General features: G+C 40.9%; 2 protein-coding genes across 5 annotated transcripts; both read left to right on the top strand.

Annotated features, from left to right (window-relative positions):
* Positions 1-2,848, top strand: gfi1b (growth factor independent 1B transcription repressor). The gene is made up of 7 exons (XM_003978377.3): positions 1-257; positions 599-699; positions 884-1,060; positions 1,146-1,375; positions 1,818-1,955; positions 2,032-2,197; positions 2,374-2,848. Exons 2-7 carry the CDS (start codon positions 606-608, stop codon positions 2,550-2,552), a joined length of 984 nt encoding a protein of 327 aa, XP_003978426.1. The 5' UTR covers positions 1-257; positions 599-605; the 3' UTR covers positions 2,553-2,848.
* Positions 2,849-9,841: 6,993 nt separating this feature from the next.
* On the top strand, positions 9,842-13,959 carry gtf3c5 (general transcription factor IIIC, polypeptide 5). 4 transcript variants are annotated; one of them, XM_011619700.2, is made up of 11 exons: positions 9,842-10,162; positions 10,454-10,652; positions 10,793-11,000; positions 11,101-11,284; positions 11,734-11,838; positions 12,086-12,200; positions 12,323-12,403; positions 12,611-12,699; positions 12,839-12,921; positions 13,436-13,578; positions 13,716-13,959. In XM_011619700.2, the coding sequence occupies exons 1-11, from the start codon at positions 9,965-9,967 to the stop codon at positions 13,895-13,897; spliced, it is 1,587 nt and encodes a 528-aa protein (XP_011618002.2). In that variant the 5' UTR covers positions 9,842-9,964; the 3' UTR covers positions 13,898-13,959. The 4 variants fall into 4 exon arrangements, with proteins under 4 accessions (XP_011618002.2, XP_029693162.1, XP_029693161.1 ...); XM_029837302.1 differs by having other exon boundaries at positions 12,062-12,200; positions 12,623-12,699; XM_029837301.1 differs by having other exon boundaries at positions 12,062-12,200.
* The last annotated feature ends 234 nt before the right edge of the window (positions 13,960-14,193 follow it).

Raw genomic sequence — 14,193 nt, 5'->3', positions numbered from 1 at the left:
CTCCTGCGAAATTATCTGATTGAAAATCAGGGAGGGGAGAGAAAGAAGGAGCTACAAGTGTGGCGGTTCAAACTGTGCATTGCTTTCTGCACTTTAAGGAAAGGATTTTTAGACGCATTTTCCCTTCGCTGTGCAAAACAGGGAGGTAATTTTTAATCCTCATTAGGCCTATTACACCATCTTTATTCAATTTTTATCATCGTCGGCTCTATCGGACACTTCACGTCACACGTCAGCTGAAACTGTCCAGATTAAAGGTGAGTGTGTGTGAATAAATACCTCGTGATGAACTTTTTCTAACTTTTTAATAGGATATTTTGCGAAAAACTCCGAATTTTTGGACCACAGGGTGAAATTAGATTGTCAGCGCATTTAAAGGCTTTTTAGGTGACAGATCTGTCGCATATACAGATGTTTACATGCTCAAGAATGGAACAAAAGTCGTTAAATTTGTATTGGCCAGGCCTTTTAACTTCTCTGGTTGGTGATGAACTATTGGGAAAAAAAATTCCCCACGTTATAAATTAGTATTGGGGTTATTTTTATTTTGTTTTGGGTGTATGTTTGGTTTTTAACGACTAAAATGTCTCACACGCAGCGTCACCATGCCGCGATCATTTTTGGTGAAAAACAAACGCAGCTCGTCGTATAATTTGCACCGAACTTATGAAGACGAGTCAAAAGCCGCCGTCACGGCAGGTGAGAACCATCTTTCACATTAAAAAAAAACACATGCTTCACGTTCAAAAGTTCAAAAGAAACTAAGAAATATAAGAACCAGGTGCAGGAAGCACATGGCTTAATTTTTACCGAATATTATGTCATCCCATAAACACACATCATTCAGTAACCTATCCGATTTTAATTTGTTGTGGATTTCTAGAAGATCGACCAGAGGTTGAGAGCGCTGACTCAGACAGGCTGCAGTCAGATGAACAGTCGTCTCCTCTGGACTGCCGCTCATTTAAAAAAGGAGATGCGGATCCCAAGAGCCCCTCACCTGCAGACACAAATCCAACTATACCCCCCGTGAACCCCGCGCAGCCCTACTATGCAAACGGTGAGCGCCCAAACTGTTTAGGCCCATCGAGATCCTTGAGAACTTTCCAGTAGAGGTGTGCTAGACATGTCTGTGCCCCCCTCAGAGCCCCATATGACGGGTTTCCATCCTTACTACAAGCCGACCTACGCCTGGGAGCCTGTATCCTCCTCCTATGACCTCCATCAGCTGAGTTTTAACCCCACGGTGCTGCAGCATGCCAGCAGTCTCTACAGCAGTCACATCAGCTGCACCACGCAGCCCCAGCAGCCTCTGGACTGCACTACACACTACTCCCCCTCATCCAACACCTACCACTGCATCACCTGCGACAAGGTGAGTCCCTTTTGTCCACATTCAGATGCTCTAAATGTGTTTTGGTCCATTCCCTGATCAGAATGAGCAGTAAATGTTGGATAAGGGAATATTTTTTCCCCTTAATCTGTAGCCTCCAAGGTAATATATTCTCTGAACAAGCTTTGTAATTACAATCGGTACAAATTCAGGCCACCTGAGGGTGTGAAGATTTATGCTGAATGTCTGGAAAATCCATGCAATTTTACAGTTTAGGTTAATTGTCAGAGCCTGACAAAAATGGAAAGCTCCAAATTCTAGAAATGACGTCTTTACACGCTGTGTTGATGTACATTTGCGGCATATTTAATCAATTTCAAGGCTCCATAAACTCTAACCGGGCAATCGAACTCAGAGGGATCAGAGAATTCAGAGTATCACTACACCGTCAGTGTTGCCATTAAAAGGAGCGGCGCTGTTTTAGGTGTTCTCAACCTCTCACGGGCTGGAGGTTCACGTCAGGCGGTCACACAGCGGAACGAGACCTTTCGGTTGCAGCGTGTGCAGGAAGACATTCGGCCACGCCGTCAGTCTGGAGCAACACATGAACGTCCACTCTCAGGTACCACTCTACAGGGGCAAATGCTCTCCATGTGTGATGCAATATAATCTGATTTTGTCTGCGTATTTTTCAACAGGAAAAAAGCTTCGAGTGCAAGATGTGCGGCAAATCCTTCAAACGCTCCTCCACCCTCTCCACGCACCTCCTCATCCACTCAGACACAAGGCCGTACCCCTGCCAGTACTGCGGCAAGAGGTTCCACCAGAAGTCTGATATGAAGAAGCATACGTACATTCACACAGGTCAGAAACACAAGCCTAAGCAAATGCACTCCCATTTGCATTGTTCACACAGAGGAACAGTAGCCCGACTCACTGGCACCCACAAGTGTCACTTTTTTTGATTGAAGACGACCTGATAAGGGCGGTTTTTGCTGAGAACGGCTGTTTCTTAACACCACTGATGTCCACTTCTGCAGGTGAAAAGCCCCACAAGTGCCAAGTGTGCGGCAAGGCCTTCAGCCAGAGCTCCAACCTCATCACCCACAGCAGGAAACACACGGGCTTCAAACCGTTCGGTTGTGACATTTGCTCCAAGGGCTTCCAGCGCAAAGTGGATCTGCGCCGGCACCACGAGAGCCAGCACGGCATGAAGTGAGGAGGAGAAAGCGGCCACTGACTTCTGCAGTTTGTTTTTAGAAATAAGACAGCTGTGAATGTTTAATTTAAAACAAATAAGTGAAAGAATATGAAGATAATGACTCTGTAATATATTGGAAGATTTCTGTTTTTTATTTTAAAAGTGTATTTGCATGTGGAAAAAAAAGCATCCGTTTTTTTGAGAAACAGTGAACAGTGAATGGAAATAAAGGGTGAACGGCGTGTTTTTAAGAATGTGAAGTTGTAGAATGTGGAATAAACGCAGATCTGCAATAAATTGGGATTTCATGAAGCAAAATGGTAAAGATCTGTGTCATTTACAGTGTCAATGTGACATATGTTTTCAATTTTATTTCAATTCTCATATTTGCCACCGTGGGACAATAAGGATTTATCACACTCTTAAGTTCATGACTTTGAGGAAAGCAAACATTGGTGGACTGTCCCATAAGTTTGATTAATAGAATGGGAAGGGTCATACTAAGTGTTTATTAATAATGATAGTTGTCAATAACAGGAAACTGCTATCCTTGTGAGGTCACCGGTGGTCTTCATCAGAGGTACCAGATGGTACCAGAGGACATATAGATAAACCCTGAGCTGGAGGTGTAGGATAAACGTCTTAGTTTAGGGTGGGTGATGTTGGGTTGGTAAACAGTCTCCATTTTCTTTGTAGGGTTGAGCTCCGTGTTGTTGTGAGCACACACAGGCGACCCCACCCCAGGTGAGCTCAGTAAAGGTTACAAACTCCAGGAGCTCGACTGTTGGTGTCGGTGCACTGGGTCAAAAGCGACTAGGGGCGGTGGGGCTGGATACAACAGAGGCTTCCATCACTGATGTGACACTTCCTGGCCATGTTATTCTGATAGAATCCATGTTGTCACTATACTCGTCTTTTGTGACACGCAAGGAAGCTACAAGACACAGCCCCTTGTACCTCGAAGGTAAAATACACGCACAGTGTTTGTCTAAGCCGACACGAAGAGCACAGTAAATATACTTTTTTTTTCTCTGTTCTGTTCTTTCTGTGTGTTTTCCTGACTCATTTTCCTGTCTGAGCAGGATGTAGAATTATATGGCTGTAGCCTGAAGTGAAAATCTCTTGTGAGAGCAGAGATAGTGCGTAAAGGAGCGATACCACATTCAAATGACGCTCCTGGAACATTATGCAAATTCCCAGCTGGAAAGCTATTCGCACCTGAAAGTCGACTAGAAAGCAGGCGGCCCAACAAGAGGCGCACACGCGGAGGGCGCAAATCCACCGCTGTGATCTGTATTTTTAAATCTGAATCTGAATAGGCCATGACAAATTCTGGCCTTTGCAATGCAGCGAGTGAACAGGGATGTGAGGATTAACAAGAAGCTGTGGAAAAGGGATTGATTATTTAGTCAACCGTCACCACACCCACTCAACCTGTTGGATTTATTTCAACAAACAAATGGTAGCGCCTATGAAAACTCACCACCTTCCTCAAACACCAAACCTGTTAGGACATTAAGCTGCTCGGGGCAAATCAGATCATCGCCTGGGCCTTTTAAATCTGAAGAAGTAGGAGACGCTCGGTAAAAGGAGGTTTCGTTGCACGATTGACTAATGTTCCGACTCAAACTGCTAATCCAAGACTGAAATACGTGAAATAAATAGTGGAATAAGTAGGGCAGGAATGTGTTCGGCTGTTTTGCGTCGGGGGGGAGTGGTGGAGAAATCAGAGTTTGTGTAGCATGAACACGCTAATGCTGACTGTTGCAAACAAATCTGAGGTCTAGCATGCAAAACATCTCGGTGGACCTGGCACAGGAGGGCCCGTTGTAATCCCACCTGACCGTTTGTTGAGATTGGGGGCACGGCCCCTGCAGACACAAAATAGCAGAGAGGAGAGGACAGAGGTGCATTTTGGGTGGGACTTAACAAACAGGATGTGGGTCCTGAAAGGGGAGAGGCAGCGCTGCCGTGTAGCCATGGGGGGAATAAAAAACTGGGGAAAATGAGGAGAGAGCACCTGAGAACACCTGAGGAATTCTTGAACTGGTGCTCAGGCAGGAAAAGCTCTGTGTTTTTCTTTACATTAATTCCGGGCTCTGCTGAATCCTTCCATAGAAGTGCCGTGTGCCGGTGTCACGCTGTCCTCCCAGCTGCAGATTTAGTTGATCTGCAGGTTTGACAGTTACACAGCAACACAACCAGAGGACTGAACAAATTACCCGCAGTAATAGGAAAACAAACATTTCCAACAGCATCCTTATTTATTTATCTTATTTTATTTAGATTTATTTTTAGAGCTAATCCTACTCTTTTTATTTTGCATTTATTTATTCTGGCCTTCAATTTTTTTTTCACCTTCTAAAGAACTAAATAAAGCTTGTTAAAATAACCTACTATTAATGTCTATTCAATAAAAGGAAGAAAACCCATGCTGCTGGTCCATGAACGGTAATTTCACTGGAAGGAACCGAACCTGTCAAAGCCAACGTGATGAGGCACTCGGCTCACTGCTGTAGAGGCCCAGTCTTCCTGGATCCACACCCTTACGGATCTAAAGTTGCTCTTTTTTTCCACCCCTTATTAATTATCTTAATCAGCAAACAGACAAGAGTAAAAAATAAAATCAAGACTTTAGCACCATGAATTTGTCTTAAACCCACCTCCCTCCTCATAGAATCTCACACACCCCCCCACACACACAAATAACTGGCAAAGACATGGTCGAGAGAAGAGAAATTTGTCTTGCAAATTAGTTCCATGCAAATGAAGCAGAGCCGGTAAGGTGGAAACACTGGAGCACGGACGGCTGAGTGTGCCCGAGGCAGATGCAGAATTCCAAAGATGGGCCTCTCTCTGCCCTCATGAGATCCAAATCTGAGTCCTCATTTACTGTTGTATGATCCCACAAATTGTCACACCCTGTACCTCTAAACTGACTCATGTTTTGGACACAAACAATCCTGCCCCAAACCTTCAGAAAAAATAAGCAGAACCCAGATTCATTCCTTATTTTTTCTGTTTTAAAACAGATTCAACACAGTTCCCTACTGACTACGTTCTAGTTACATGTGGTACAAACAATGATGGAGGTGGTGAATTCCCTTCATTTTTGAAGTAGTGCTGATTTCAGAAACTGCATTTCAGCCATTCTGGGCACACGTACATATGAAAATCAAAATAGAATCTGGTTCTGTTCCCCTCAAAATGATCAAGTCCTCAGTCCATTTTCCATCTTCGTTTATATCTATATCACACATTCTCTATGTTTCCAGTCTTGTTCTGGCATGTTGTGTTATTTTATGTGATGCTATGTGGAGCTGCAAGGGTGTTTAAATTTTATATTACCTTCAAACCTGCTTTGTGTATTTGTTTTTTCGTTATTAATTCTAATTAAGTTTTTTTATATTGGAAATAGCTGAGTTTAAGAAAAATGGAGTCAATAAGAGATTGAGATAGAGAGCATTAGTTTGTGGTCCATATTTAATTGAATTAAAGATAGAACGGGTTGTTAAAGTTAAATTCTCGGGGGTAATGATAGATGGTAAAATTTGCTCGAAATCTCAAATTAGTTATATTCATGCCAAACGTTTTTTTTGTCATATGCAAAGAAAAACACTTTCTGAATTACAGATGACTCCACATCCTGAACTGTTCAATAATACTACTAATAATAGAGGCTCGGGCTATATTAGCTCTTTACAGCCGTTGTTCAGTCTGGACAAATAAGCTGTCAGAACGATTCACAACTCTTCCTTTGGAGAACACAACAATCCATTGTTTCTGCACTCAAAACTACTTCCACTGCTACTAGCTGACATTGTCCAACTTCAAACAGCAATATTTATGTACTGGTACAAACCAAGAGACCACCTATTACAATTCAGGAAAGAGAATCAATTCAAACTTTACGAAAATTCAATTTGAAAACAAAAACAAATCCGCACAACTAAGACAGTCTATATCATATCAAAACTTTAAACGATTTAAATAAAGAGCTTAAACGACATCCAAACATGTTTCACTTTTAACACAAGGATGCAGTTTATTTTCACTGAATCTAGGGAGGAAGAATCTTAACCTTCATCCATCCTTCAACCTTCATCCATCATCAGTTTTTTGGAATTCCACCACTTCTCTGCTGCTGCTGTTGTTGCTATTGATGCTGTTACTGTTTCTCTTGTGGTTGTAGATGTCATGTGCCTTATCGTCACTGTCACCATCACTATGATTATTACAAATGCTGACATGTTGTTGAGGTTAATGTTGACATTCTCTGTACTGTATATGTGGCACTCCAGAGAGAAGAATCCCATATTTTTAGTTCTCCTTCTGGTTTCTTCTTTTCCTTCAAAGGTTTTTTTTGTACATTTTTCCTGACCAGGGTGGAGGGTCTAAGAACAGAGGGTGGCACAACTACACAGATTGTTTTACTATTGACATGCGTCAATCAGCAAAGGGTTCGTTTTACAACCTGTATATTACTTGCAAAAAATGCATGCATGCAACTATTAATCGCTTCTTATTTGTTATTTATCTCTGATGTAACTGTCTTTATTTGCACAATATTGGGTTTTCATTACATTTGGGTAAATATAAGCTCCAATTCCACATGGGAGCTGAAACATTCACCCTGGCCCTGCCAACAGCCACAGTTATGGCAATTTCCAATTCATATTTCTTTATCATTGATGTGACAGGCTGTTTGCAGAACAAAGATGAAAATAAAATGTTAACAGATTTCCTCCATCTGACTGGACACCGGAAGTGACAGTATGACCACATCCGCTGCTGTCACATAATGCAGGGGCGATACTTGCAGGGAGCCTGAAGTGACGCCGTATTGTGGTCTGACACATCCTGAACTCTAATAGATAAGTGCTGCGATGACACGTAGGCAAAGCCACAGCGACACACTTTAAAGTGTGTGTGTGTGTGTGTGTTGAGGGGGGGGTAGACAGTTACGGTACTTGTTTCCCTGGGATTTTTTTTTTCTTTACCAATGGCTTCAGGTTATTATCCAGCTGGAGCCTCTTTAAGAGGCGGGGGGGGGGGGGAAGAAAAATCTTTCAAAATGAACATCAAAATGCTCATGAACATTTATTACTATGGTTAAAAGTTACAAATTTAAATTTAAAACATTTATTGACTTTTTTTAAAAATGAGGACAAGAAGAGTGTAATTATGTCCGTTGGCAGCAGCGGGAAGGCCTTTACTGGCTGAGGGATTCCTACCTGCACTTTCAGGAGAAAAAAAACACTTTACCCATTTTACTGTAAAGGAGAGCTGCCCTGGACATGCGCTCTGAGCATTTGAGGGCTCGACACCTTGCTCAAAGGCACCTCGGCAGTGCTCTGAAAACGTCCCAGCACCTCTCCTGCTACCAGCCCACCTCCCAGTTTTTCGGTCAACAACCATGATTTGAACCAGAAACCCTTCGACTCCCATCTAGAGGCTGTAGCCTTTTTTTTTACAAAATAAAGTAAAGCAAAATTTAGTAAAGCAAAATTTGGTAGGACAAGTGGGACAGTTAGCATCCAGAACTCAATAGATTTAATGTTAAATGCATTTGTGTCCAGAGACATGTTCAATAGAAAATAAAGGTGAGCCTGTGCCTGTCCTTTACTTAATATGAGCATTAAATTGATGTTTTTGGAATAATATTAATGTAATTTCCTCCAAAATCCAGGCAATAACAGACTGAAATAAAATGATGAACTGACATGAACTGTGAAAAATTATTCCCATTTGCAGGGTTAAAAACACTTTATGTAAAGAAAACAACTAAAACAAAAAACCTTCAGCTAGGACAACCTAAAACTGAATGATCATCCTGCCAGCTAGTCAAAATCACTAGACAATAGAACATTTTTGTATATATTGATGTCAGAAACAATTGTTAATATTTATTTTGCTGTTAAATGCTAAATCAGAAAAGCACTGGCACACTTCAATGACATATATTTACAGGAATATGTAATCATATGTCATAATACTGTATATTTTTGTCCACATACATTGCTGCAGTGGTCGAATGGCTGCATCACATTTCCAAATATGGCTTCAGTTACAGAAAAATGGTAACAGCTGGAAGCCCCTAAAAAGTCTGAAGCTCAAAAGCTGAGAAGAGAAGAGAAGAGTGTGAAATCTGACAACAGCAGACTCTTTCAGAGTGATCCAGGCAATGGCGATGGGCTGATAACCTTATCATGTCTTCCCCACACTCTAACGGCTGGAAGAGGGAGGTGCAGACAGGCCCTTGACGCAGATAGCACCACGAGCTGAGCCAATACTCAACAGAGCAAGGCAGCCTAGAGAAGAAGAGGAAAAAATAAATATAGAAAGATTGCAAAAAAATCCTTACTTCACCACCACCACAGATTGTCAGTCAGAGCTTTGTGTATCTTACTGTACGTGCTCTTCCCCTCCCATCTTTACTTAGAATGTAGCTTCTTAAACAGTGAGATGGCTCCTTGTTTTTTTATTTAACTCTGTTCCTTTCCAATAGAACACAAATGTAGAATCTATTAACTTGAAATAAAGTTCAGTGAATCTCAAACAGGATGATAATGATGCAAAATGTTTTAAAATAGGATGCAGTTTATGCAATAATAACCATAAAATATTGTTACAGTAGAGAATACTTAAAAAAATGTCCCAATTAAAATGGTGATTAACTTAAAAAGAATAATAAAAGTTGCCTGTAGGCCTACATTGTTACAAATCCGGTATAAAGTCAACCCTTACAGGCATGAAGAAAGAGGACTAACTAGAATAAAAGTAAACACTGTGTCGCATAACGCTTTAATTGCCCTTCAACAGAATCTTCTCCTCTGAGGGGATTACTGTTGTTGGTTTCTGAGAAGGAAGAAGAGCCTGTAAAAGCTTGACCTTCAAGACAACACCACTTTATTGGATGTTAAAATGCCCGTAATTACAATAAAACTTATGGCTTCTGGGTGTTCAGGGACATTGACTCTCTTGTTGACGTTTCACTGACGGGGGTAATAATTGTCACACGTCTATTCGGACCATCTTGTCTGAATTTGCCTATATAATATCGCCACCAAGCGGCTAGATGTGTGTAGTGTTTTGTAGTTGGTTTAAATTTCGACTGTAACTGAAATTGTATACAAAGATACGGTATATAATCAGAGACAAACTTCATTTTAATTGGCTACGGATTCGTAGAATTGTGTTTATTTTATTTTTTAATGTGACCCCAGAGCTAAAGTGAAATGCTGCATGTCTACGAAAGGACTAATTCGTCTGCAGAACTAAAAGTCTGAGCTTGCGATTCCGCCCGGTGTCATTATATGCGCGGACACAACATGGAGGCGCTGTAACTGTTTCGATTGGCTTGACTAAAACGCAACGTTTATAATTCAGATACAATATTAATTGTGTTTGTTTTACATACTACACATGATATGGCGGACTGCAGGGAGTTAAAGCTGGATTTTACTCTGAAAGAACTCACTCTCTCCAGTCAGTCAGAAGATGTGCCAGGCAGCTCGTCCACCGTGGCTTTGCGGTCTAACAAATTCGTTTGTGTGGAGTATCCTGCAGTGGTTACCAATGTGGACAAGATGCTGGAGACTCTCGGAGGCGAAGAAAAATTGTCTAAAGTAGGCACGCACGACAGGGACAGGCCCTGTGCTGAGTTTCAAAAACAGGGTCTCTTTGGGCGTTAAAAAGCGCAGATTACATATACAGTGTGATTGTGATGAGGATTTGGATTGAGTCCTTAGTGATTTTACTACTTTTTATGCTTTAAGTCGTCGTGGTTTTTTACACACGTTCGACTAAAATAGAACTGAAAGAGGTTTTGTGAGAGCGCATAACTGTCCATGTATTACTGTTTTTGGTGTAACCTTCATAACAGCTGGACTTTGTGCAATTTTCTTGCAATCCCACAGACTTTTGCCTACTCAAACAGACGTCTTGAGCTCCGTTTCAGACCTCAAGACCCTTTCTGCCACTCTCTCTGTGGAAACCGCTTTTCCTCAAGCAACCTCATCCTGAGAGTGAGGCGTCGGGTGCGAAAAAATAACCCCAAGGATGCTGAGATCCACATGGACATACTGGGAGTCATTGGAACAACGTACAAATTCCAAGGTCAGGTGTACGTGTGTGCGTGCGTGTGTGTGTCTGTGTTTGTGTGTGTAACATTTCAGTAACAGTGATCATGAGGAATTTCAGCTTTTCATAGAAATGTGATGTGTGTTTTATTTATGTGGTGTGTTTATTGTCGACAGGGATGGCAGACTTTCAGTGCCTTGCTATGCATTCAGAAGGTGGAAAAAATACATCTTTGTATGACAAAATTATCCTCCGCAAAGTTGAGAGCCAAGCATTTTTTGAGCAGGACTTGCCCTACTTTCTGCCCCCGGCCATCTTCTCACGCCTAGACACTCCTGTGGATTACTTTTACCGACCTGACATCCATCAAAAACCTATCACTGGGTAAAACATTTCAACGTCAATGTCACACTGTTTGTGTTTGCCTGAATTAAAATAGCATCATTATAACCCCCCTAATATTTCTCTTTTTTCCTGATTATAGGAAGCGGTCCTCTAATAATATTAATTTAATCGGTTTAAACCGCACTCGGAGGCGTCACAATGCCATCTTTGTCAGCTTCACTGAACCCTCCGTACCCACAAAGTGCCTTGAGGGAGCCATAACTAACTGGGAACAAGTTTGCCAAAAAGATCACGATAAGCAGGCTGAAGAACAGTTGAGAAAGGTGTGTGACTGTAAAACTGGTGCCTTCTTTAATGTTAAAATCCTGTACCCTGGGAACGATGTGATTTGTTTTGCTTCAGGATTAAAAATAAGTTAAAATTTGTTGAGCAGAAACAACAAACTGCAGGTTTGTAATAATACAATTAAAGTAATATTATTCACATTCAAGACCTTCTGGTGGGTATTCTAGATTTTTATTTAACTTAGCTCTTAAACAAAGTCAAAACAAGCAGTTTTGTACGACAAAACATTCTTTTATTGTTTTTTTCCCAGCATTCAACTGTTCTGTTTAAGATTATTATTAACTGACATTTCACTCTGACGGTAGTATTTCCTTGCTTTTTCATGAAAATATAAACTTACAGTCACAGCGGAGATAATGCATTGTTTTGCTGTCATTTACTGTATATTATCTTATCGTTAACCAAGCTTTTTTTTTTTTTTACCTAGATGTTTGAGAGCCGGCCCATCTGGTCACGGAACGCTGTCAAGGCCAACATCAATATCCAGCCTGATAAACTGAAATTACTGCTGCCTGTTGTGGCTTACTATATGGTAAGCAGAGAGGTGGAGGACGCTGATTGTTAGATTGTTTAAATATTCTAAAAAAATCCCCTAATTTCACAGTGACCCCTTGCAGATACTGAACAGAAAAATCTATTTCAAGAATTGAGGGTGTTTTTCCTTTTAATTAAAGATGTGTTATTGAAGTTGTGTCTATTAAATATACATTTAAAAAGAATTGTGGCCATCATCTCCCTTTGTGTTCATGTTAAAGTTAAACATGAGCTTTGATTGCCAGGTGACAGGACCATGGAGAAGTTTGTGGGTTAGGTTTGGATATGACCCCAGAAAGATGAAGGATTCAAAGAAATATCAGCTGCTGGACTTCAGGATCAGGTGCAGCACGAAGCATGGTAAGTCCAGTGGTCTGTGTTTAAATTTTATTCATAATTATTAGCATTTTTTTAACGATAGTTTTATCTCTTTCTGAATGGTTCATGTATTTGGTAAAAAAAAATAATTGAATATCTTTTAGGATATTCATCATCAGATATGCCAGTAAAACCCAAGCGGAGCGCCCTTAACTACAATCTACCTATTACAGTCAACAAAACAGGTGACTGCACTCCTTAATCTACTCTGTTAATTTTAATATTGTTTTAAAAAGGTTTGTCGAGCTTCTATCAATATGTATTATGATCCAACTGAAGGATCGTCTCTTGATTCTTTTAAACACCTGTTTAATTTGACAGCAATGAATGTAGTGCTGTGTAACAAAGACTATCATAAATCACTTAGTGTTGTCTTTTAAAAAAAAAAAAAGTTCCACAACCAGCCAGTTTAATGGAACTTACAACTCAGGAGGGCCCCAGTACCAGTCGGGACACAGCCTCAAGCATATACCAGCTAAAGGTCAGTAGTGAGTGGAAAAGAGATAATGAGATCACAACAATCTCCACCTGTGATTGAATAATAGAAATATAATCTATGGTTCATTTGCAACAACTTTACATTTGCCTGAATCATATTCATCCCCGTTTCACTTCCTCAGGAGTCCTCCTACATTTTCCGAGAGGGCATGCTGCCTCCCCACAGACAGATGTTTTATCAGCTGTGTGACTTGGATGTAGAAAGGTATCATCGCAGTTCTCGTCCATCCGTACATGCGACATATAGTTTTTCATCTGCAAGGGAAGGTTTTAAAAATCTGCAATCTTTCACCAAGACACCTCCAGCAGGAATCAGCGAGTACTGCAATCTAAGGGTAACATAAATAAATGCTTATTTAGGCAGAAAATTCCTCCCATTTTTAAAAAATCATATATGATTAATGTGACTCAAAAGTCTTACTTGTCTAAAATATTGAATAACTCTGTGGATACAGAGCCTGCGATTAATAATACCCACAAAACAAATAGTTGTTTGAAACAGTTAATGTGTATATACTGCTGGCTACCCAACATAGCAAATTGTCTTAATTGTCCTTGTTTACATTTGTAATATTAATGGGGGAAAAGCCTGAACACTGAAACTATATCAAACGGGTTGAAGAGTGGTAAAACGAGTCTAAACAGACTAAAATGTGCATTACAGGTTTAGGGTACAAGTAAATAGAGCGCTAGTTTCAGTGCAGCTGTGTGTTCTCCAGTATCAGACAGGTGGTCGATCAGAACACCGGTGAGGAGCAGGTTTGTGAGGAGCGAGACGGCTGGTGCGTTCCCGGCACTAAAGATAAGTTGAGGGACATGATCTCGGGAATGATCAAGAAGGTGGTCCGAGGCCAGAAACCTGGTAGGTTAAAAAAGAAAAGATTAATATATATATATATATATATTATATACATAAACGCAGTTGACTCTTGAAGAAACGCTGAATCAATATAAGGAGGAGTGACAGTGTATCTCACTTTACTGGTCCTCCTTTTTCAGCATTGTTGGTGCACTCCCAGAAGCGCAGACGCAGAGGCCTGTTGAGCTTGAACCATCCAGAGGTAGGGGACAAGGCAAAGGAGGACATTCAGGAAGATGAGGAGGAAGATGAAGACGATGACTTTCAGCTATCGGAGGAAAGCGAAAATGAGATGGAGACAGAAATTCTGGATTATATTTAAGGGAAAAGTTAAGCGTTTATGCCAACGTGTGTAAAATGTAAATAAATATGTAACTACTCACATCTTTGGTCTGTCAATTTAATTAAGGAATAAATGGGATTGTGGGATCAAATAGTGCCAAGACTGTTGATGTCAATGTGGCTTTTATACGTGTGTATGGAGCAGACCGGTGGACAAAGGTAATCGGGATGATTTGTTGCACAAGACAAATGTGAGACTTTGAGTCCAGTTGAACAGCTGTGTCAACTCAGCAGAGGCTGGTGTCCGCTGGACAACCTTAAACAGGCTGGAGAAAA

Source organism: Takifugu rubripes, chromosome 6 (genome assembly GCF_901000725.2).
Source record: "Takifugu rubripes chromosome 6, fTakRub1.2, whole genome shotgun sequence".
NCBI lineage: Eukaryota > Metazoa > Chordata > Actinopteri > Tetraodontiformes > Tetraodontidae > Takifugu > Takifugu rubripes.
The sequence above is the reverse complement of the archived record's forward strand: the minus strand, read 5'-3'. Positions and strand labels throughout refer to the sequence as shown.